This window comes from Anabas testudineus, chromosome 3 (assembly GCF_900324465.2).
Source record: "Anabas testudineus chromosome 3, fAnaTes1.2, whole genome shotgun sequence".
Lineage (NCBI taxonomy): Eukaryota > Metazoa > Chordata > Actinopteri > Anabantiformes > Anabantidae > Anabas > Anabas testudineus.
The window spans coordinates 21,099,533-21,124,179 of NC_046612.1; the positions used below are offsets into that span (position 1 = coordinate 21,099,533).

The following is a 24,647-nucleotide window of genomic DNA, read 5'->3' on the forward strand; positions in this document are numbered from 1 at the left end:
CAGAAATGCTCGCTAATAAGAACATTAAATAATTGGCATTTGAACATACCAAGAAATAAATGTGTTCAGGTCAAATGTTGCATCGTGTGTAGAGGGATGCTGCACATGAACATGAGTAGGTGTGAAATTTTAAATATCACCATAGAAACAAATATCCATTCATTCACTGCGCCTACTTATTCTGATCAACTATTCAGGCATTTCCCAGAATGCAATCGAACAAGAGAAAGGGTATACCCTTGGCAAACCGCCACACTGACATATAACACATACTATACCTAAAAAAAAAATAGCGTACACAAAGACCAATACCAGTTATTTATATTTGTACTTCATTTTACTTCTAATATGTTTTCTGGTTCCAATAAAGGGCAGATCATGTCTTTTAAATTGTCAAAAGGTTAAAGTAGGAAAAATAAATGTTCACCATTAAGGAAAATAAAAGCACTAGTTCACAGATTCCACTGGACGCTGAGGCTAAGTCTCCCACAGATTTGATGACGTCAATGACAGAGGCCTTTGAGCCTTCAGTGACTTTAAAGAACCTGGTCCCAGTGGCATCCTGTTCATGTGTTTTTCTGCAGTGGGGAAGCTTCCTACGGTTTCACATCACAATATGGAGGGAAATCCTGGGAGTGAAAAATGGCGAGAGGCATCAACCAAGTAAAGGTCATCTCCACCCAACACTCTCACATACTGGACCAACATGTATTGACATGAGGTTGGCTTCACTTTAAATAGATCAAACAAGCTTAAGCAGCTTAAAAAAAATCCAGAGTGTTGTTGGTTCCCGTGTGCATGGCAAGTGGCCTGAATCACTGATGATGATCTGATGAGCAATGTTTTGGGCCCGTATTTACATCTTTGCCATGTTTAACACTGTGACAGTTTGTCAAATGTGTATTATGAATACACTGTGTCAGAAATAATTTTGAGGTGTGTTTGAAGCTAAAAGTAGACCACTGTGTCTACTTTAATGCCCTAACTACAGCATCGCAAAGATACTTTGTACAGGTAAAATGTTTGTTTGTTTTTTTAGATGTATTTTAACACAACACAAAAAACAGCACAGCATTTATAACATGCATGGGATAGGCGGTAAAGTAAAACTGTTACTGTTGATCTCTGTCTGGATTTGGGTTTAGGTCTATCGCCATTTCCACATATATGCATAGCATTTAAAAACAAACTAAATTTTACATTACAGACATTGAGGTTGCTTCAGAGCAGAATCAGAGTTAATAAGTGCAATTAGTCCCCAGTGTGTGTTCAAGGATTAGCACACTGTCCACCAACAGAAAATAAATTAAATAAAAATGAGAGGAAAAACACAGAAGAAGGGAAAGAGAGGAGGAATTGGTGAAGTCATCAGATATGGCTGGATAGAAACATTTGGAAAACATTAGGGGGTTTAATGAAAACAGTGAAGACCTATTATGTGAGCAATCCTCACATAAGAGCCATTGTATAATAGAAGACAGACCTGGATGACATTTGTCTACTGAGGCAGAGATAGGATGGAAGTATTCAACAGTAGTGAGGCGCAGTAGTTTTTCTGACACATGGCCAATCCTAACATTTTAAAAGGAAGATCACACGTTCTTTAAAATAATGCTGTTTGGAGGATGGGTGCAATTGACAGCAACATTAATGCACAAATCAGATATTGTTTAATTGTCCTATAATCACACAAAATATGTAGAAGAACTATTATTTTCTTACTTTCAAAGAAGTAAAGAGAACATAGTTAAGCTGCAGTTCGAGAAGAATACTGAAACTGTGTGTCATTCTGCCTGACAGATGGTTTCAACACCACTTCTAAAGAACCTGCAAGAAGTAACATTTATATTTCCTGTCGAAGTTCCTCATATTTCCTGTCAAGGTCACTATCACTGTCAAGCACAAACCGAGAAAATGTTTGTACTGAATGCACGTACATGCATAAGTGTGTTTAGGTAACCCAAGCTAAGTGAGCCAGCACGATTCAGCACTATTCTCTTAAGCATGAGTGAGAATGTACAAAACAACAAATCTGACCACTCATGAGTTTGTTTAGTATAAACAAAATACATTTAAAACTCAGGAGACGAAGCAAACAAATCAAACAAAGCAATCTAAATTATTCTTTAAAGAAAAAAAAGACTAGATGAACAGCACACCAAAGGATACTGACAGGTAATAATGATGTCTATACTGATGCATAATAGCCAACTAATGTCCAAATCATATCATTCACTGTGTCCAGAGACTTCAAATGCAGAATACTTTACTCAGAATAGAACATAACAGGGCAGGCCGTTAAATATATAATCTGAAAATGAAAGATTCTCTAAAATAAATGCTCAGCTTTGGACAAGCCTTCAACTTTCAGGAGCCACTACTTCACGCTGCCTATATGCTTAGCTGAGGCTGCATGACAGAGGAAACAGAAACACAAAACAACTCTACCACTGGTTATTAAGAGACAGCGATGAATATAGTACACTCTGTCGTCACTCTAAACAGTGCAGATCTGTTCCTGTCTTTCGTTTGTATGTGCGCATGTGTGTCAGTGCTGCAACCCTCAACAGACAGTCCCTGTCCAGATCCATCAAACTGTAAAATCAGTCTAATAACATGTGCAATCACAACAAGCTTCCCATCATGGCAGAATGAGATACATCACAATGGATAATTGCACACCAATAGAAAATGACGATGTATGTGTCGTGATTTTAGATTGTGACAGCTTTCTTATTAAAGGGCCTACGCATCACAGCAGTGTATTAAATTACTGATCCATGACCAAGAAATTACATCCCATCTTATACAGTATATTCAAACAAGCCAGCTCCATACCTCAAAAATCTGTTATCACACTGGATTTTTTAACCCTAATGCATTTATTTTGTTGCTTAGAGAGATTTGTGGCAAACTAGTTTCACTATAATAACTGTTTAAACGAGGCTTTTATATTTATTTAAAAGTGATAAAGCTCTGTCCTTACCGCAGAAAACCCATCTAATGTTAACCTCGTATGGTACTTCCATTTGCTATGGCCGAACTGCAAAAAGGATTAGTGATGTAACACAAAACACATGCCTGTCATCCTTATGCAGATGGTGAAACTATGTGTGCTCCACATGCACAAAAACATGAGGCCAATTGTGATGAATTATAGCATTAGAAATACATAATTCATTATAGCAATCCTATAATCGATGTGGAATTATAGTGTCAGGAATACTTATCATCTAAACTCAGGGCTTACACAGTTTTATCAGTTTTCATCACGCATTATTTCCAGACTTGAAACAAGAAATTGAGTTTACAATGCAAACAGCAATAGCCATTTTGTTTCAGTAAACAGCTTTAATTAGCAGAACTTTACTTCGATTTTCTAGTGAAGAAACATAAAGCCAAGACCTTGTGTGCAGCCTCACACTCTTTATTTGACCCTTTGAGAAACCTCAGAGCTGTTTTTGCATCCTGCGTTTTAACTGTAGTTTCACTTAAAATTCTACTTCAGGAAATGGCACAACCAAGAAGCTGCAATGTACTGAAATAAATGAATCATATATGAACAAGAACTGAAATGCTCACATTGATAAGATTAAGCTATTTAACTTTTTATTTGTGATATTACAGCAAAAAGTGTTTGGTTTGGTTAAAGCCCTTATGTTCTGTCCTGATATCATACTGTGAGCATGTAACCAGCTTAATTCATGCATAGTCCTATTAAGAATTAAAGCAGTAATAATAGGTGGAATAAATGTTTGCATGCCCTCATTGTCTGCGTTCACAGTGCATTAGCTGACCTGTAAAATGCATGTTTAAAAAAAAAAAAAAAAAGAGGGTTAACTATGTGAGGCTGACACTGACCTCAGCTGCCAGTTAAAGATGACATTTGTCCACAGCAACAAATATAGCCCTCAATATATTTATGTTGAAGCTAACCATAAAACTATGGTTCTCTATAGCCACCATGGTGTTCAGACATAAACTAAAAACAACATTTCAACCACCTCAGGACAGTTCTTTAATAGCGGTGGACAAAAGCAAATCTATCTGCATATTTTTTCCCTAAATGAATTAAAAGGTCTATTTCATTATACAGATGTCATTAAAAGTGACTGACAGCACCGCTCCATGTTGTAATGTACAGCTCTGTAGGATTAAAAAGAAAAATGGGGACGATCACATTTTATAAACCAAGTTTATAGCCTAGATTGCTGGTTTAAATTAGCTTTAAAGCATTTATGAAGCGAAGACTCAATACAATGGCAGTAAAAGAACAGCTGCAATAAAAGAGTAATTTCAATAGACTTATGTCATTTCTATTCAGAGTGCCTTGTTTTATGTGGCATTATTACAAAGAGTCTCAAATCGCCTGTGACTTTGAAATTAGGAGGGTAGAGGCACTGAGGCAGAGGTGCTAGTCCACAGGAGCCCATGAGCATAATGTTCCGGGTAGAGATATGCGGAGAGAAACTCTTTCACCGTGTAGACAGTGAAGCAGCAGCACAGTCAAACAAACAAAAAATCATTTCCTGTCCTAAATATTCTGTGGTTATGAGGCTTATTAGTTGGAACAAGACAACACAACGAAAGAGAACTGGAGGACTAGAATAGATTTCACTTCAAGCCTGATCCAGAACAAATTTAACAGACAAACATAGACGAACGCAATGAAGCAACGTGTAGAAGAACTGTCATGACCGCAGGCCACGTTAGCAGTCTCTTAGGTTTTTTGCGTAATAAGGGATAAGTTATCTTTTAATGCGGAGACGTGCAGATACAAAAAGTACAGACAAACCGACGACTTAAGATGAGGTGATTAAAGGGGGGGGGGGGACATCATCTTTACTGATTTGACGCCTGTCAGAGATGCTCGGTGCCTGCTCATAATGTTACTTCTATTTGTTATTGTCACATTGACTGTGACACAGCGCAGGTAGGTTTCAAGTTGAAGTTGAAGTTAGCGGCAGCTCCGACAAAAGGAAGCAGCTCAACAGACTAGTTCACCAACTACCAACTCAACAAGAAGCCTCTGGACGACGAGAGAAACAAGTTCAATTAAAAGAAATTAAAAGACATTTCCGCTTTAAACTCCTACGTCTCTGTACAACCTCCAGACTCAAGCCTGTAGCTACCTGCACAGATGAGACCTTTTCTGACTGAGGACTTGTTTCAGCGCGGAAAACACTTCAGCCTCCGCCGAACCGTGTGGCCGTCATCCAGCAGCGTTTCAGGTGATAAAAGGTTTCCCAGAGCTCTTTAAATCTCTTTAAATGTCTCTAAATGTCGTCTCTCGCTCCTACCTGGCGGCCGTCGGCTCCGTCTCTGCTGACCTGCAGCCGCTCTGTGGCAGCGCGTGCTGTGCTCCCCGTGCTTCTCTTCTCCAAAACCGTCTGCGCGCGCGCTACTCCACCCGGGTCACGCGCGCCCTCGCACGCGTCTTTAGCTTTCCGGAAGCCGTGTCTCTGTGTGTGTGTGTGTGTGTGTGTGTGTATGAGTGTGTGTCCTCCAGTAAACACACGCTGCACATCAAGTCTGAACAGAACAAAGCAGGGAGTCGGCTCGGCAGCGTGGTTTTATTGTGTCGTTTTTATTGCATGAATTGAATTGTAGCTGCAGAGAAACAACGGTTCATTATGAGTACAGTTGGGTTTCGAAGCCCCCCCCCCCGGTGAAGAAACATGGTCAGTGGACATTCAGATGGCACGAATAACTTCATTTACCTTCCTCCCTGGACTCCGACCACAACACCAGCGCTTCTATACTGCATTTAAAACACAGCCGCCATTAAACCCGCTCTTTTGTGTCAACACTGGATTGAACAGGCTGCAGGTTGGTGCACGGATCAAATGTGCTTCACTGTCCTAACACCAGGGTAAACGGTGAGCATGCCTCCCTGTAGCTGCGGCGATGATCGCAGACACAGGTGGTAGTTATTGCTGGCTACTTGTTTTGCTTTGCTGTGGGTGACTCTTCACGCGTTTAAAATGGACTATCTGGTGGTTGCACTGTGCTTCCTTGTCTCACTTCCCGTTTAAGCGAGCACTCAGCTTGACTCGGGTTTTTCTATGTGCAGCTGCCCATTCAGTGGAGAAATCAGTCTGTTGTCAGATCACAAAAAATGACGAGGCTCAATCATTCAAATGCAGTTTACAAGCGCTGTGTGGAGGAAGACTTGGAGAATGACTCCATCTACAGGTTAGTTGTTGAACTGCAACGATAGAGGGGTACTGACATATGGAAGAAGTGTTTGTTGCTATGATAGTTTATAAAAGAAAAAAGAAAAACAAAAAAAAATCAGCTCCCTTTTAAACTAAGTAGACCAGCCACATATTAAAACAAGATTATTACCGTATGACTTGTAAAATGGTCTCAAATCTTCCCAAAGTTACTTGGTCACACAACTGTCACTGAAAAGAAAACAATCCAATTAAATAGTAAAGGTGGTATTTTACTGTACCTGAATATACCTATTCCCACCCCACCTCCCCACAACATGTCCCATTTTCAAATATAGGACTCAAACATATGGGCTCTAATGTTAATTATATATTTATCCATACTATGTTCATATAATTAATAAAAAAATAAATACATTTAACACATACAAATGATTTTGTAGTATGCAAATTACCAAAGGAACAGTTTGTATTGTTAACCTGTCTTTTTTTTTTATGTTTTGTTTTTTTCAAGTGTAGGATTTTTCAATAAAATCATTATTACCCCTTATTAATTTAAACCTGTAGTCTTAAAGCCTCTACACTGGTGTGGCTGTGCTATTCAAATAGCTGGGAGAGATCAAACTCCACCCAGTCATCTATAGGGTTGTATATGTGAGCACTGGCTCACTCAAGGCTAAATACTGTATTAACACTGTAGCACACTCACAGAGAGCAACCAGGAAAAAAAAGTAGATGCTGATGATTTATGTTGGCAATGGGACCCAAACCAGCTCTTGGCTTTGGGCCGCAAAAGCTGGGCAGCACGAGATGTGCACGTTTACATGACTTCAATCTTGTAAAAAGGTAATATGAAACAATCTCTTATTTGTATTTTTGACTTTTTTTTCTGATGCGTTTTTGTACAAATATTTCTATAACCTGTTTAGACATAACAAAACAGATGGAAATCAACAGAGAAATCAAACAAAAAGAAACCTCATGCATAAGTTATGTCCCACTCTTACTGATTGCATTTGTAAGTTACCATCTTTAAAAGAAAAAATCAGTGTACATATCTGTCTGTTCTTCAACATAACATATTTGTTTTTGTACATTTTAAGCCATTTGCTTTTTTTTTTTAATGTTTTGTTTTGATAAAAACATTTGATCCTAGCCAGCAGCTCCGGGTATTGCTCCAGAGTAGATCCCAGACACCTGACCTGTCTACTCCTGTACGGCAGGAGGTGCAAGAGGCATGTGGTGTAGATGCTGGTGCTGGGAAGGAAAACCGCTCCATTAAAAAAGTGGTTAGGAAGCAAATGAGCATTTATCCTTTGTGATTTCAGTTCAGGTCGAAGAAATTAAACCCCATTTCCTATAACAATTTGCTTCTTTTTTTTTGTTCTTTTTCTGCTAGAAATAGTTCCCCGTCACTCTGAAATCTTTGACAGAGAGACAGATACTATAGGTGTTTTGATACTACTAACAACCTCCAGAGGCTGGCAGCAGAAGTGGGACTTGACAGTCAGTCAGTTGCAGACAAGGACGGGGCAAAGGGGGCAGGCGAGGTCACCCCTATCTGCAGAGGTCCTCTCGTGTAGAGTCTCGCACATTTTTCCTCTTTTTGCTGTTGCCCTGTTGGTGTGTCTTGTTGTTCGGATGACTTTTGGTACTGGAGGAGGAGCTCTGCTGCCCGTGGTGGCCACTCTTAGTGTGGTTACGAGACATTCTTGCCTGTGGTCAGAGCACAAACACAAGATAAGTGTTTCTGCATGATTTCCCTTGGGAAAAACACTGTACAGGGCAGAGAACTAGAGAACCACAACATCTGCTAAATATTGAACTGATTTACATTTAAGACAACAGATTCTCTTCCCCTTTTTTTTTTTGTGATGTACAATACATATGGTATATGAATAAGTTAAAGCTGAGGGCACCTTTCCTCCTTTGCTTCTTCCAGATGGAGTGCTGGTAGTGTGGGTCTGTGTTCGATGATTACTAACTCCAGCAGACTTTTCTCTGTGGTCGGTGGAGCCCTGCCCAGACTGCTGCTTGGCTGTCTTACACGGCGTGCCATCAGAGTCCTGGGGAACAAAAGTGACCACAAAAAGTTTTAAGTTTAAAGTTTCTCATTAAGTTGCACATGCAACAAATAAATGCAATCGTACAATATTATAAGCTGGTGTGTGTGTGTGTGTGTGTGTGTGCAGCTGCAGGACTGACCGCATCGCTGGAGCTGGAGGAGGTGGACGAAGGAGACAGTGGGGATGAGGAAGGAGAGGAACGCAGTGAAGGAGATAGAGAGGAAGAGTTGGAGGAGGTTTTGCTGCAAGGAGGTGATGGTAGAACTACAACTACATCGTCATCATCTGGTACGTTGTTGTTGCACTCGTCAAGCTGCTGGGACTCAAACAGTGTGACATCATTTCCTACAGAAGCAGAGAAGGTAAACAAATGCAGACATGAAGGTCAGGTGAGCTTTTAGAGCACTGTGACTAGAAAAAAAAATGTGATATTGAATACATTCAAGTGCTGGAACATACTGTTAAGTGGCAGATCATTCTGAGATGGGCTCCCCCAGTTCTTTTGGATCCATTGTCTGTATTCATCCACTTCCTGTGTGACCCGGATTATTCTGCCAAGTATGCTGTGATGGGATTCACAAGAAAAAAATAGCTTCAGTGAAGGCCTGAATGACCAAGCAGTGATCCAACTGAAACAATCTTGATTAGACACAGCTTATTATCTGTCTCTCCTTTCCAATAAGTGAACAGCTGCTTCAGTGAGATCCTTACCTCTCACTCTCATTATTGGGATAGTACTTGGCGATGGGTGATACAGCGTGGCTGAGCACTACATAGGCATAGTCAAATGCCTGCTTCACCTGCATAGCACCATATGAGCTCCGTCCAACATCGTTGTCTGTCAGAGACAAGACGGATATTTGCGACTACATGCCAATACATGCCATGTGAATATGTGGAAAGTCTGCAATCTTTTATTTTTTATTGTGGGGATATCTTCCTACCTGGCTGCAGTGGGTCCTCAATGTAGAGCATGGAGGGTCTGTAACCGTCCATCATGTTCTTCTGGACCTCGTCTTTGGCAACGTAGCAACCTCCGTCTTTTATCCTGATGCCCGTCTTCAGGTAGTTGAACTGACGACCGTAAAGCTCAAAGAATTCAATGAGAAGAACACCGATGTTGATGTTGGGACTGCACACATCCTCCCTGTAGTGAAGCTGGAAGAGAAGGCAGTATGGTTGAACGGAACTGGCAAAGCAGGAATTTCAATATCTTTTGACCAGCTCCAGACTATTAACTATTTCTATTAAGAGCTCTTATTGATGACCAAGTGTGTCTGACCTGCAGGAAGCTGACAGCCATGAGAAAGAGACTGTAGGAACCTATTCCACCAGTAAAAACCTCATTGAGGTCCCTCTGCAGTAGGAACTGTTTCAGCACCAGGACCAGGTAAGGCAGCACAGGATATTTCTAAAGGACAAAACAGTAAAAAGAGGAGGAGAGGAGGTTGAAGTCAATTAAAAAGTAATGGATTTTATTAACCTGACAAATATATCACACAAATTCAGCAGACGGGGCCCACATGAAACATTTAACAGCTGGTGTGTTACAACGTAACGTTGCTTCTGTCAGATATTTGTTAAACACAATAAGCACTGATTAGATTTAAGTCAGGCCAAACAAAATATGCATTTCATTAACCAAAGCTTATATTTTTCAAAGATATATGAAAAACATAAACAAGTACAATATTTTGAAACATCTTAACTTGTCCTGTCCGACAGCACATCCTCCTTGAAACTACAATTCGTACCTCTTTGAATTCCTTGATGAGCCAAGCAGCTTTAACGCCACTCTTCACGTTGAAGCTGATGTCCACTTTGACTTCAGTGAACGAGTCGGTCAGTTTGATGATGGGAACCTGTGAACATAACACACGGTCAGAGAGTACAGTTTAGGTCCAAGTCAAACTCCCGACCTGGTGCTGAACTTACTGATACTTACGAAATACTATAGCACATGATTATACAAACGTTCATAAAACGTGATATACAGTATATGGTGTAGTTGCTCAAAAAAGTTGTATGTAGGTGAATTGTTAAGAATCTTCACTTTATCATGTACTGGCAAAAAGTCTGAAAACCCTTAGTCAAAAAAATACATGGTTAAAAAAAAGTTTTTACATATTTTAATCACACTCGCTGTCTCCTCCTATTCTTACAAAAACAAATTCAGTCTAAATTTGCAACACAAACAACATTTGCTCGTGGGTAGTCTTACCGTGGCTTTATCCAAAACCTTGATGGAGTTCTCATCTGCAACGTTTCTCTTACGGAGAGCCTCTTCCAGCGTCCAGAGAGGAAGTGTCTCCCATTTCCCGAAGACCACCAAGTCAATGTCACTGGCAGGGGAAAAAAAAAAAACAGAGGGTACAACTTAGGTCCAATATGTTTCATACAGTAGCAACTGAAACACAAAACAGGACTTTTTTCTCACATAACACCTCCAACAAGTCTGTAATGTGGCAAACATGTTACAATATTATTTGCATTTTCTATTTCTTTCTTCCAGCACAGGATTTGTAGAGAGCCAAAATGCCATTTTTAAATATCCTCCACATGGTGGTTCACTGCAGACAGATGGCTCTGCTTCCCTCTTGTGGCAAAGCAAAGATCAACTAAGCAGTGTGTGTACCTTGTGTTTACTACACACAGACATGCACACAAGACAAATGCAAACACGACTGTGCCAGCACACAGCCAAAATTACTCGTACCTCGTAGCTGAAATATAGACACTCTTTACAAAGTTTCCAGAAAAACAGACGCAAATCACACAGTCAAAAATAAGCATCTACAAACTCAGTCTCAAACTGCTTAGCCCCATTAAAGTCCTCGGTATAGTGTCCGGATTACACTAATCCAGGTGACATGTCTGTGTTTCATTGGCCCATGATTTGTTGTGTGTGTGTAGATAGGTGTGTGTTTGTATCTATCAGCAATCACAAGTCTCTCTGAGAACCAAGTTTTTAAGAGATCCAGGATAAACAGTGCTAAAAATGACTTGATCCTTGATCCTCAAAGGAAAAGCTGGCATGACAGGGCACATTCTCCTTGACAGGGTTAAGTAGTTCTGGCACTGTGCCAGTTCAAAGTCAGTTTGGTATTAAAAAAAAAAAAGGGAAGCATGTGTTTAAATCTCTGGGTTGGTTTAGGAAAACTAACTAGCTCACCTTGTTGGCAGATAGAGGCCTGTGCTGAAGCTCCCAAACACCTGAACCTGAAGAGAGAGAAGGCGCACAAGATTACACACACACACACGCACACACAGACATACACATTTGTGTTTTATCAATTCTTTGATATTCCCACGCTAAGCTTCTCTGCAGAAAAAAAAACCTGTTCTCCAAGCTGCACATATAACTTTTTTCTAGAGCTTAGCACAGTGATTTAATGACAAGCCCAAACAAAAAGCGTAGGTGTGGTACAAGAAAGGGCAAAAACAGAAAAAGTGTGCCGTTGAAGTAACACAAGGATGGCCTTGAGGAAATGAGGAGATATTATTTCTTTTGCATTTTGCTGTTGTTGATGTGGAGATGGTTGGAAATCAAAACTGGCAAAATGTTTACTTACAAAACAGCCACTGATCTCTGAACCTCAACCACTTCTGAGGAGACTAAATGTTCTTCTATCTTGTGCCTTTTGACATCCCACTGACCGCACACAAATTGGTGCCCAAACAAAAATAGACTTAAGCCCTCATCCTAAACCTCCTGCCCACAACCCACATTATCCAGTAGTATAAACTTTGGTTTACAGCCCAGTCACATGTTCAGGGATAAGCTGATTGCAGAGCCATTTTTGTGAATGAATGCATGAATGGTAAGAGTTCTGTGAAGGGCAAGGGAACTGTAAGTAGTCACAAAGGTGAGCTGTGTTTTATCTTATGGCATTATGCCACTCTCCAGTTAAACCTTTACACAGTAGGTTTGAGAGTTTAAGAAAGTTTTAAAGCTAAGCTAAAGTGGTGTACAGAGAACTTAGTAAGAGTGTTGGTACTTAACCAGAACAACTCTCCTTTTACATGTCACTTAAACAAAAGATGACTAAGTAGTCCCTGCCCACTCCACAGTGAATAAGAAGTAAAACTAGCCGAGCTTAGGTCAGTATTGTGTTCCTTAATTTAGGAGCCGCTAAGCTCCATGTAGACACCTTATCAGAAGGATCAAAGTCAGCAGATGCAAGCATGTCTAAGATGGTAGCAGATTACAATGACCCAAGTGGAGCATTGTGCGGCAGGGAGATAAAAGAAAAGAAGATGTTATGAAAGACCAAAGTTTGTAGCCATTAGCTTACAGCCTGGCTCCAATACACACTGTAAATTACTGAGACCATAATTCTCACTCTGATTATCAGTGCAACAAAGGAAAATCGGGTCTGTTACACCGTACTAGCCACATATTGCCGTGATGTGTACCTCAGCACTGGGCCACAGGTCGTTGATGACTCCCTTGATTCTGTCCACCACCTCCAGTCTCATCTTCTTCTCCTCTGGACGTGGGGAGATGTAGTCATAGAAGTCATTGATCTCCTCGTGTAACCTGCGCAGTGCACGGAACAGAGGATTGTGTAAAGAGTTGGAGAATGTGGAAGTATAGACATACACATGAGGAAAATACAACTTATAAGTTCATAGTTCATAGTAGTAGTGGTATGTATATACATAGTAGAGCAGCTGTACCACAAAAGACTGAGTATGTATGCTTACATAAGACTCCTATAAAAAGGTCCTAGTCACACTGACAGGACATATTAGTATACTGTCGCAAGTGTATTCCACTGCTCACCCGCAAGTTAAGGAATTCTGTGAACCATTACTTTTTGTCTTTTTTTCCTCTCTCCCCTCTCCCAGTGCTCATCACTGTGAGCTAAATCAGTGTCCTTACCTTTTCTTTTGGTGGCCCCCTTTTTTCCTCATCACCATGCTCTATTATTTCCCTGTCCTCTGTCACCTCAGCTTTCCACTTGAAAACTTAAAAAAAATAAAATAAATCAAACTGATCTTAATGAAGGACAAACTCTGAAATAGGCATCAGTCCTGTGACGTTTCCATTACTCAGTGAATTAATGTATTTTGTACCAGTGCATCTACACTCACACATCCCATCAATCACACAAACAACATTTTTCTAGCATCAGGGATCCTCTGAACTACATACACTGCTTTTATATGTTTTTATGTTTTTCTCTTTTAGGAGCACTCAACATCATCACGTTCTTTGCAGAATCTGCCTCACACTGTCTTTTCACTGCTGCTGTGTGAGTTGTATGGCTGCTATGTCGCGGTGTGAGGGGTGACTTAAAGTTCTGTACATTTGCTAAGGTCAGCTGGTAAAATGCGCAGCACCGCAGGTTAAAAACAGAGCAGCTCATTTCACCATTAAATTTGAGCTAAATAACCTGAAACTTGTCTTTGGACTGTTGATCATTTTTGTAACATCACCGTCCCTGATCCTGAGGAGTAACGTTAACGCTGACATTACTTGCACTTGCGATAGTAAATTCTAGTACTAATTTTGTATACTACTATGTTTGTATCACTGAAACTGGAATGTACCTTAGCGAGAGACAGTGGAACAGCAGAGAAAGCCTGTAGTCTTGTAGAGGGAGGGGACAGAGAGTGCCAAGTATGGTGGTGTTATCTAAAATCACTGTAAATGTGTGTGGAAATATTATTAGTTAATTATGTGCAATCTTGCACCAAAATTCAGGCCCTGACACTGACTGATGCGTTCTGGCATTATGATGTAAAGCATCTTTGCCAGCACACAGGCTGTCGTGCTTCTTGGTGTCTGCAGATCAAACTATTAACACTGACAGTGAAAGTAAGAGTTTATCTTCTAAAAGTGAACTAGCAAAGTTTTCCACAAACTATTTCTTTTTTTGGCAAACTGTAGGACAAACTAAAAACAAAATAGGAAGTCCTACTGTGAAACCAGCATAACGTCAGTGAAAACACAGTAAGGGCAGGCTAGGCAAAGGGACCACATTTGTCCTTGGAACAGGTCGCTCTGCCCACACACTCCGACCTTTCCACTGACCAGTTTTGTCTGCATACACATGTACGCTGTGGGCGGACAAATAAGAACACAAACATGCAGGCACACAGACGTATACACGTGCACAAACAACCAGTCCAGCACTGCAAGGTTGCTTATGCATTAACCATTTAGAAAAAAGAAAAGGTTTCAGTCTAAACAGTCTAAAAACTCCCAACCCAGTGCAGTTCACTGATAGGTTACTAAAGTCAACTGCTCAATGAACCATTTTCTTTCTACTACAAGTGAGTTCTTCTTTATTACAATCAGTCTGTCACACAGACACATCCTATAACTAAATAGTGATCTATCATGGAGAAACCTTCAGAGAGCTGACCACAAATAAAGACATAACTGAACTAAACTGAACTGATTAACATGATTTCATTTCAATCAGTGCATTTACGTGCACTCAAATAACAAGGTTACTGAGAGTCCTGCTGTGAGAGAAACACGCACAGCGACTGTCAGTCGCCGGCTACTTTTTACAGCACAAAGTGTTTAAGAAATGTCTACGGGACACGTTGTGGTTTCAGTTTTAGTTGGATTTCGGGCAGACTTTATTTAAAAACAAGAATGCATGCAAGGATCTCTCCTTTCACCCCACACACTTCTCAGCTGATAGTACTAGAGTGGTGACTGCAGCCTTTGTCCTGCACATGCCCTCTTAAAAACAAAACAAAAAAAAAAAAGCATGTTGAACGAAATTTTAATGACTAATCTCTTTTCCCTGTACACGATGCAGAATTCAGCCTCAAACACAGAAGCATTAGGTTTCATTTCAGAGTAAAAGAAACTCTGCAGCTACAGTCTGCGTTTAAACTACAAAATTAGTTTTGATTTCGTGGTTAATAGAACTCAGCTATCAATAGCTCTGTATCATTAAGACACCTCAGCCCAAAGTCTGATACCAGCTCAAAGTAACTTGATATACGAACTGAACTGAAGGATTACATAGGTTAGAAGCTTTGGGCATTGTCTTCAATGTATTATCAAACTTCTATAAACACAAATTTAAACAAAAGGCATTTTTTTATGACTTGTGTTGACGTTTTCTGCTATTACTGTGAAATAAATTGAACTAAAAACCACTTTCGGCAAAGCTGACATCACTGAGATGAGAGCATCTCCACTCCACTACAGCACCAGTAGGTTTCATTTCACAGCAAACAGGCTACTACTGCTCCCTTAACATCACGTGATCCAGAGCAACCACAGGAAATCACATCTTATTCTCCACCTCCTTGGATCAAATAACATCTCAGTCTTGCGCCTGCCTAGAAAGCACACGGACCCTTGGCACTGCTTATCTGATTATTCCACTTGCCTGTATGATAGTAATGTTATGTAATCTCGTGGATCAGGAGAGCTGAGGCTCTTAGGGGAGGGGGGAAACGTTCTCTCTCCCCGTCTCCTCTGAAATGTTATTCCAGTGCCACTAAAATGTTGCTACTGGTTGCATGTTGAAATGTTAGTGCTGTTATAGTTAAAGCCATATCAGGGTAAGGAGATAGAGGGCAAAATAAGTGCTAAACTTTCTTCTGACAGCAAGCCGTAGACATACCGTTTGATTAATAATTGAGCTGTGGTACCACTGCAGCCAAGGCTCCATGAATATGTTGTGCAGTGTCAGACAGTACAGCCTAGCTAGAGGGGAATAAACACGACCAGCTCACTGTTCAAAAGGTTATACTGATATACAAACTGAAATCCAATGGCAATGACAGGCATGTTATCATTATTATTGGTGTTGTTACATTTTTATTATTATTATTATCTTTCTCTGGCACCCAAGAAACGGCAGTTATAACCATACTCAATAAAGTTACCCTCAGCTCTTAAAAACTATATACACAACCACATTTGATACTTGGTACTTGGCCAAGAAATATCTCTGAAGCATTGACACTGCCTTTCCCCATGTTTCACAGACTGAAAAGAAGCCCAGGTTGCATGCTATACCAGTGTGTAGGAGACTTTGATGAATTTTGAAACACTCATACTATCTGTTAGGGGTTTTACCATGGTTTACATTGAAACCAGTCCCCGGTTCCTGGATCCCTCATCTATGTATTACAAAACAGTGCTTCATAACAAGCTGGAGTATGACTCCTGAAATTCCTACAGAGCCGCAGAGCATCAAATCACTTGTGCTAGAAGCACAGTTCCACATTTTGTAGCTTAAACAAGGATGTAGGGGAGGGTAAATGGAAAAAGAAAATTTGATACAGCAAGTATACATACAAAGAAGAAAGAGTGAGCAAACACTAGGAAAAAGATGAACACGAAGAAAATGACCAGGCATGTCCGACATGGTTAAGGTGAAACAGCAAAAAACCAGAGAGGAAGAGAGGGAGAGAGGACTGGGTGTGGCGCTGAAATGCCTTCATGTGAACAAGAGCCATCTGTTAATTGGGTAGGATGAAGGGAAAATAGGTTATAGTCATATCACACTCAGCACCGCTCACTGAGTATTCAGATTATGTTTGTACTACAGTACAAAGGTGTTTGTCAAATCTGTATCAGAGAATTTAATACTTAATGTAACATTATTAAGAACCATGTTTCAAGAAAAAACTAAAACATGAGTTTGCTGATGTGTTCAAAGCCATGAACACTGTTGGTGATTAAACTATATTTTCCCAAAACATGTTCCAACATCATGCTGACCTTTAATTTTACAAGGGTTCGAAATCGTGGGCCTTGACAGCCTGTGCAACAAAAGAGGATAGTGTTTGTTATATGACACCACGGCTCAGAAGCTCTGCACCAACCGAGGGCAGCTTCAGGTTGACATGACTGCCAGCAGGCAAACACATCACATCACACACTGCTTTTCAAAATGAGGACAGCCAGACAAACAGAAGCAGAGGTGTCGATGTCTCGCAGATGGCTAATTCATTAATGTTTCATCAATAAGCTGATCTGGGCTGCTAAATGTTGGCCACTGGAACAAAACTACTCTGGTTACACAGAAACACTGCTGGCTGCTGGCGATAGGCTTGGCCATGCTTGAGTGATGCAGCAGCGCACTGTGGTCAAAACAGAAACAATTTGACAATAAATAAAGATAGTCTAGTGCCAGTACAAACGCACTGTTCAATGGGTTTGATGTATTACACAAGTCAGCCACTTCATTGATAGCTTTCTGAAACCCACTTTCTGTGTGGAAACTGAGGGTGTTTTCACAGCTTAGCGCGTGTGAATCAGTGGACGAGTTTATAAACTTGGAGCATTTTCCTCTTGGTTCAGTTTCTTTTCACACTCAGAAAAAAACAAGTGTACTAAAATGCATCACGTCAAATCATGCAAGAATGTTCTCTCCGCTTATCGGTCAGATGTGTCTGCCACAGGAACAGAAAGAGTAAACACAGAAGTACAGAATGTAAAGTGTAGTGGAGTACTGTATGTTTGTGTGACAGGAGAGAGATGATTTTATAATGAATGTTAACACGGGTCGGTCATCCTGCTGATTATTGTTTATTAATGCTCCCGAGTGTGCACCCCAACAACTGCACAGAGACTCCTAAAAGAGGTGGTCTCGATCCGCATCATCTAGCATACTCTGGTGTGTTCCTCATGGTGAGAAAGCGTACCTAACCAAAACGGGATCAAATGCTGTGAATCATACGATTTGAGGGCTTTGGGTAGTGTGTAGATTTTCATTTCTTTCGTTTGTCCACCAAAAACATGCTGTCGAATTAATCCAGGACAGACCTGGAGACATGAGGAGGTGAAGTCTGAAGACAATGCAGGCGATGTACTGTAATAAACAATAAATCAACATAATGACCAACATGTGTTAACATTCAATGTGTGTCAAATCATCTCTCTCCTGTCACACATACACACAGTAGTCCACAACACTTTAGATTCTTCCTGTATTTACGTTCTCTGATCCTGCGGCAGACACATCTGACCAATAAGCGGAGAGGACGTTCTCGCGTGATTTGATGCGACGCCTTTTAGTACACTTGGATTTTTCTCAGTGTGAAAAGCAACACACCAAACCAAGAGGAGAACGCTCCAAGTTTACAAATTCATCCACTGATTGGAATGACAACAAATATATGACAAATACTGCTTCTGATGATAGTCAGTTCTTCTTCTGTCCCTTCCCTTGTAGCCAGGGATGGTTCTCATGCCCCTCCACACCTCCCTGGTGTCGTTATGATTAAGGCAGTTTCCTCCTGTAAGCCTCCTTCCCCTCCCCGAACCTGACAGACAGTGGTCTCTGTCACCTGCCTTCCTTTCACCTGACCTGAATACCTTCTTTGAATAGTGATAAAATAAAGAAAAATACTGTGTGCTTTGTTCCAAATTCATTCCTTTTGTTTATTGTTGCTTTTGATGGGAAACAGCTTCAATGTAGTAAGCTTCCCAGTCTGAGTAGCTCCTAGTGTAGCAACAATGTCTGTATTGTTGTAGCTGGACTGCGGCCAGCTGGACACTGGTGTGGTACATTTTTAAAAACGTCTTTAAAACACAAACACAAATGAGGAAAATAAACTCAAATATACTATATAGATTATGGAACTCCTTATTCATAATTAAGCAATCAAGTAAATTAAGCATTTCAGACTGAAAACCTTTGTGACTACACCATTACAGCATCACTGTCATTCTGTACACACGTGCAACAGTCTGGAGCATGGGAGAAGTTTCCACTGCAAAGCAGAAAAAAGAAAAACACATTCCTCACTACAGGCTGAGTTACGGCGAGCTGCCCACACGTGCTGTGCAGAGGGGGCCCAATTCACCTCCAGTCCCACAGACCAGCGTGCAGGCTTCCCTCTCCACAGGGTTACATGCTTTGGCTGAGAGCCAGCCAGTGAGCAGAGAAAGAGAGAGGAGAGTGTGACTTAGATATCAAAGCCAGTGGAGCCTGGATGAACCACAGTTCTAATAAAGGAACTTCATAAATTTCCAAAAGGCAGCAACAACAAAATCACGAGCCAGGACTACTCATCAATGAGCGGTTAACCACACATTTCATTAGCCTGCAGGTGATGTTCTGCTTCACCAATCGAAATGAGCTGCCAACACCGGGTTGGACTTAAATTAGTCAGGTGCAGGTGCTCTGCAAATTTTTTGCAGAAATAAGACATTCACCACAGGTAGAGATATGAGATTAAAAGTGCACATACAGAAGTGCACGTCTTTCAACATCTAAAACGGTGAATTTTCCTCAGAAAACAAATTTATGACAGAGGTCTATGAACTTGCAACAAAACACTTTTTAATTATATAATACCATTTGAAAGCTCCCACAATACTAAATACTGTACCAAACAGTATAGACTGACCAAATATTTACAGGACTATAAAACCCATTTTTAATTAACTCGAGTTAATAAAAAGACAGTGCTTGGCAAACAAGGAGAGCAAAGAGAGGCTGGCCATGCTGCCCGACATGCAGAAACAAACAACAAGTTACATTAGCAGGTGGATTTGTTTCCATTCTTAAGTCAGCCGTCTTCCAAGTTGTCAAATAATTTCTCACCCAAGAAAAAAATCCTTCCTCATAAAAGGAATTTCACTACATGTGTGTTGTAACACTAGCAGCCTTTGAGTTAACTTGACTGAGAAACCACACCTGTGAGTTTCTGCCCTGACATTTCTGAAGTAGTGTTTGCAACTACATTAGTTAAAAGACTCGCTGCTTTCTAATGACCTCTGTCAACTTTGCTATTGTGGCCATGTAAATACTACAAACACATGTACGTTGCTGTACTGAGTGACTCCAGTAAAAACAGCATTTAAACTCACTGTACATAAATGCTCATGTGACTGGGTGTTGGGACTACTGAGCATTGGTCATGATATCAACGCATCAAATTACGTGTAGCTCTAAGTGTAGCTATCCTATTTTAGCGCTTGGCTGGGATTGTGTCTCATCTACTTGGAAATACACTGGCCAATTATACAGAGACTGCAGACCCATCTAGTGAATCCACCAAACAGTGTGATATAAATGACAGGAACGTAGGAACACTGCCTCTTGCCTAGACAATGAAAACCCACAACACCAGTTCAGCAGGACAGAAATGGACTACAGCTCTCCCAGGCTCAGCTTACTTCCTGTGGCCATATAAAGACTCTAAATAATTCTTGTCTAGTTCAGAAAATGAAGTGGAAACACTCCCTTTGAACTCTCCTTCTGATTGGAGAGACACAGAGAGGGATCAGGTTTCTCTCAGAGGGCCGGCTCAGTTTTGTACCAGTGAGGTACTGTGGTGCATGTAAACACTCGGACGTACTCAGTTCCAGAGAGATTGGAAGAGCATAAATCACAAATAAGCACACGCCTCAGTCTCTCTAGCCAGCAGCCATGGTCAAATATAGTGCACAGACTGTCCTTTGGAAAATGACTAAACTTACACCTACGTGCACATTTTTTGCTATTTGCAAATATGACCCTCGCGTTTATGTTTGTCTGACCCCAAAGCAAACTTTTTGACCCTTCACCCAAATGTGTGACAGCACATAAAGGGGATCAAAACAACCAGTGACCAGTTTTAAGTCCAGCTTCTTAATATTCGTTGTAGGTTTCTGCCTAAAATCTAAATGTTCACTGCTTCTCAGCCTGCCCACTGTAAGACTGCAATACTGCCTTAGTGACATTGCTCAAAGATGAGGTGGCAGCACTACAGTGAGACAAGCTGCACTTTACAACAGTGCATCTCACTTATTGAAGGAGCTAGCCAGTATAAACAACACTGACAGCAGCCCACATGACCGTGCAGAGTTGGTTTCCTTTTGACTTTTCCTTGTGCCCTTTTCTAGCCTTTAAACCTTTAAATCAAGTGACCAAAACCATCAGAACAATGCAACTGGGTGTTTATCACTTATCTGCACATTTCACGATCAGACTGCAAGTTCCATGCAACAACACGTGTTGTGAGAACACAGACAGAACTGGACTCAACACAAGCTAATAGCCTTTATCTACACACGCACGGGATCCACACACATGTGCATTTTGAAGTAAAACGTCCTGTAATGCCATAGAGCACTATGGCACTGGGAATTACCAGTGTGGTTATGCAGAAAGCCCTCTGTGATGGTGAGTGTGATCATGGCTCTGAGGTTCAGGTTTTGGTATTAGCAGATCTAATCACTAAGGAATGTCCTTATGCAAACACAGAGCTCCCGTATTACTATAAATGAGGATCGGCCAAAGACAGAGCTCCACTCGCTGGTTCTGCTTGTCTACACATGTCTGACAGAAAGGGGTGGGGAAGAGTCAAATCTCTGCACCTAAAAGGCCTTTTAAACACAACCCCACCCACCAAAATATTTTTCCTTTGCCATCATATCTAAAAGAACCAAAGCTGAGAAAAGGACATAGTTATTTGTTAACAAACGTCATGTGACTTAATACTACTGCCTAATGTTTAAGGCCCGACTTTGGTTATTAGCAACAAGCTAACCAAATGGCTCTATAGTCATATGTTCATATACAGCACTGAATCAAATCTCACAGTCGGTGAATGAAGCGGGAGTCTCTGGTTTGTAAACAATTCAATGAATCATCCACTGAATGAAGTGTAAGTGTGGTCCATAAACTGACAGGGTCAGAAAGTCATGAAGCATAAACCAAACAATCACTCCAGTTGGCATTAAGTACACAACACAACATCTTTCATAATTGTGTTTTATCTCCCTGCCTTGTTGAAATTGGTCAAGAATTAAGAAGAATACCTGTTGATGTTATTTAGGAGCAAAACAGTATATCACCCAACACATTGTGACAAGCAAACACTAGGCCTTTGTAGATTGGAAAGCTTTCTATTTTCTCTGGTTTTATGAATGTGCCACACCCTCACTTTGGTACCAATTCAGATGCATTCTCCCATTTCACGTCAATAAACAAGTTTCTCCACAATGTTTCTGTGAGTTTTGTGTCTGTGTTTTAGGGTATATAGATTATAATCTCTAAAGCAGGCGAGGCCAGCCGTGGTCCTTGAGAGCCACTGCCCTGTTTGTTTTCCCAACCATCCCTCCATGTACAGCTTCTTATTGGCTGAACAGACCTGATCCAGGTAATCAGCAGTAGTTAGAGCAGGGATCGTTCTTCGAAAGCCTTAAACAGCTTTTTGAGCTAGTTTGTGCAACGTAATGAGTGCAGACACAGCGCTTAAAATCTCTCCACAGCTGAAGGCCATGCTCGTCCACGGGGAAGTTGTCATTACTTTGTTCAAGTGCACTGGATATTTATAAAACTGTGGAGTTCTGTAGGTCTATGTCCATGTTTGTTCCAAAATAAGACCCTACAACACTCTAGGTCAGCCTCTCTGTGGCCCCTCATGACATCTTTTCAACTGACACTGTCAGCAGTGTCATGACTGTATTCATTACAGATAAATGTTTATAATGTGCAAGATTTTGCATGTACATTAGGTAATAAAAGTAAACTTTAGGTCATAATGAGCATTACAAATGTTTGCTGCCAGCAAAACATTAAAAGCATTTTGACAACTTTGGCAAACCCATGCAGGCGTGATTTCTACTGAAATAAAACTGTCTAATATATTTGGGCTTGAGGATGCTGGAGAAAGCGAAATGAATGATGATAATAATAAGTGATACTTTATTAAAGTCGTTGGGAAAACTTGGGTTTGGGGTTCAGGGCCGTGTCAGGAGACACTTTGACATGTGGCCAAGAATTGGGGGGGACTGGGAATCAAACCACCACAGACAACTGCCCTACAACTGAGTCACTGCAATACCCCAAGGCTCATTCACTTGTTTAAAAAGCAGGAAAACATCCAGGATCTTTAAAGACCTGATTTTTGTGCCTGTTTATGCGATTTACAAAGTGTATTCTATGAAAAGTCACCAAAAATAAACAGTAGTTAAACTATTTATCCACTAAAACGTTATTTGAACAGTTAATAACATAATCACTGAACCTGTTTGAGGCAAAAACTTGCTTTTCTAATTCCCTAAAACTTTCACTGAATTCGGAGGGTGTGGATGTGAAGTGGGTGGGGTGAGATCACCAGCCTCTGTCGTTTCCCTGTACGAGTGTTTAAACAGGTTAAATGGGAGTTAATGAGCTCCTGGTGTACATGAGGAGCCCTGAGACGTTCACAGCCTCACACTGGTGGAGTTACCACCACTGTGTGACCTGCTGTCTGGGCACCAGCTTCAGTAAAATGTGCTTTCTGAGGGTTTGATGCCAGAGTGTGATCTACTGTTAAAACTCTCTTACCCGATGATTCCCTCCGAGTAGTTCCTGACTTTCCACGGCGTGCCCGTGTAGCCATCATAGCTTCCTGTGTTGGAGCCAATGGCACTGTTCATGGGGCTGGAATTAAATCCGAAAGTGCTAGCTTTGTTGTCTCTTTTCCTTTTGTTGGGGTGTCCGTCCGACAGCCCCCTCCAAAGCACCGCGACCCCATTGCCCTGCTGCTGCCCCCCTGCGCTGACACCGCCCCTGCCAGCGGCTCGGTTGTTGTGGTTGCTATTGGTTTCCAGTGGTATAAAGTCCCGCTGCTCCGTTATCTCTCCGTCCCCCACTGAGGTCGACATCCCCTGAGTCCTGACTTTGCCGTTGCCTGTGTTCGAGTCCGGTGCCCCGTTTCTGCTGGTGAGGACGGCTCCCGACGCCCCGTTGATGCTCGCCTTCAGGCTCGGTGTGCTCTGAGAACCGGTGGTGTAGCTGTTATTTACATGCAAGTACCCGAGCCCTTGTGTCGTCTCCCAAATCTGCATCCACAGGTTGTTAGCGGGTCCACGTTGTTCTGGTTGAAACCAGGCGATTCTCGGATCCATCAAACGACTCTGTAGGCAGTCCGCCCTCCCACCCCACCACCGAGCGACGCTCAGCTCGTGTGCAGCTAGCCAGGTCGCTAGCTAACGTTAGCTCGCCTGCTATAGCCTCGTTATAGCTGCTGCTAGCCGAGCTGCTCGGCTTCCCGTTACTTCTAGAATCAGGTAAAAACACGTCCCTTAGTAATGACGATACGCCGTTGTAAAGCAAAATCATCCAAAGCAATAAGACAAGAGTGTGAGTCAAGTGTTAAAAATGGTAGCTCAAGGCAAAGTTCGGGTTGAAGACCGTAGAAACGTGCAGCTGGTGCCTGTCGAAATGCCTCTGACCCTTTCCTCCTGATCGTGGGTCCCTCAATGGCGGCGTATGCGGCGCTGACGCGCATGCGCCGAGCTGGCGACGAGGGGCGGAGACAGTGGTTACACAACAGACTAGTTCTTCTTCTTACATAATGTCGGATTTCTTATTTACCACTCGAGTGTGCAAAGTGCATATGTGACTCTTTAAACTACTCTGACTTTAGCATTTGTTCGAGGTTACAGTACACATACTACGGTATATCCCATAATGAACATTTGAAACACAACTCG

At 41.4% G+C, this 24,647-nt stretch overlaps 2 protein-coding genes across 3 annotated transcripts in view; both read right to left on the minus strand.

The window, feature by feature from the left end:
• adcy7 (adenylate cyclase 7) overlaps window positions 1-5,405 on the minus strand; it is a 50,319-nt gene extending 44,914 nt beyond the window's left edge. The window contains exon 1 of one of the 2 annotated variants that reach the window (XM_026379092.1): window positions 5,301-5,405. The gene's annotated coding sequence lies outside the window, so the exon portion shown is untranslated. The other variant, XM_026379093.1, reaches the window with a different exon arrangement.
• A 163-nt stretch (window positions 5,406-5,568) lies between these two features.
• tent4b (terminal nucleotidyltransferase 4B) lies at window positions 5,569-24,406 on the minus strand. The gene is made up of 12 exons (XM_026378138.1): window positions 23,497-24,406; window positions 12,659-12,782; window positions 11,415-11,461; window positions 10,464-10,584; window positions 9,997-10,104; window positions 9,525-9,653; window positions 9,187-9,400; window positions 8,954-9,080; window positions 8,702-8,805; window positions 8,382-8,587; window positions 8,096-8,242; window positions 5,569-7,892 (listed from the first exon to the last, which is right to left on the minus strand). Exons 1-12 carry the CDS (start codon window positions 24,057-24,059, stop codon window positions 7,734-7,736), a joined length of 2,049 nt encoding a protein of 682 aa, XP_026233923.1. The 5' UTR covers window positions 24,060-24,406; the 3' UTR covers window positions 5,569-7,733.
• Window positions 24,407-24,647: the final 241 nt, after the last annotated feature.

What these genes read in the sequence shown, in the direction of transcription:
- tent4b (XM_026378138.1), bottom strand. Translation starts at nt 24,059, where the DNA reads ATGGATCCGAGAATCGCCTGGTTTCAACCAGAACAACGTGGACCCGCT. An exon ending in ACCTGTGGCCCAGTGCTGAG is followed by an intron (nt 11,462 to 12,658) that starts GTACACATCACG and finishes CTCTCTCTTCAG; the next exon opens with GTTCAGGTGTTTGGGAGCTT. An exon ending in TGAGGACCCACTGCAGCCAG is followed by an intron (nt 9,081 to 9,186) that starts GTAGGAAGATAT and finishes TGTCTCTGACAG; the next exon opens with ACAACGATGTTGGACGGAGC.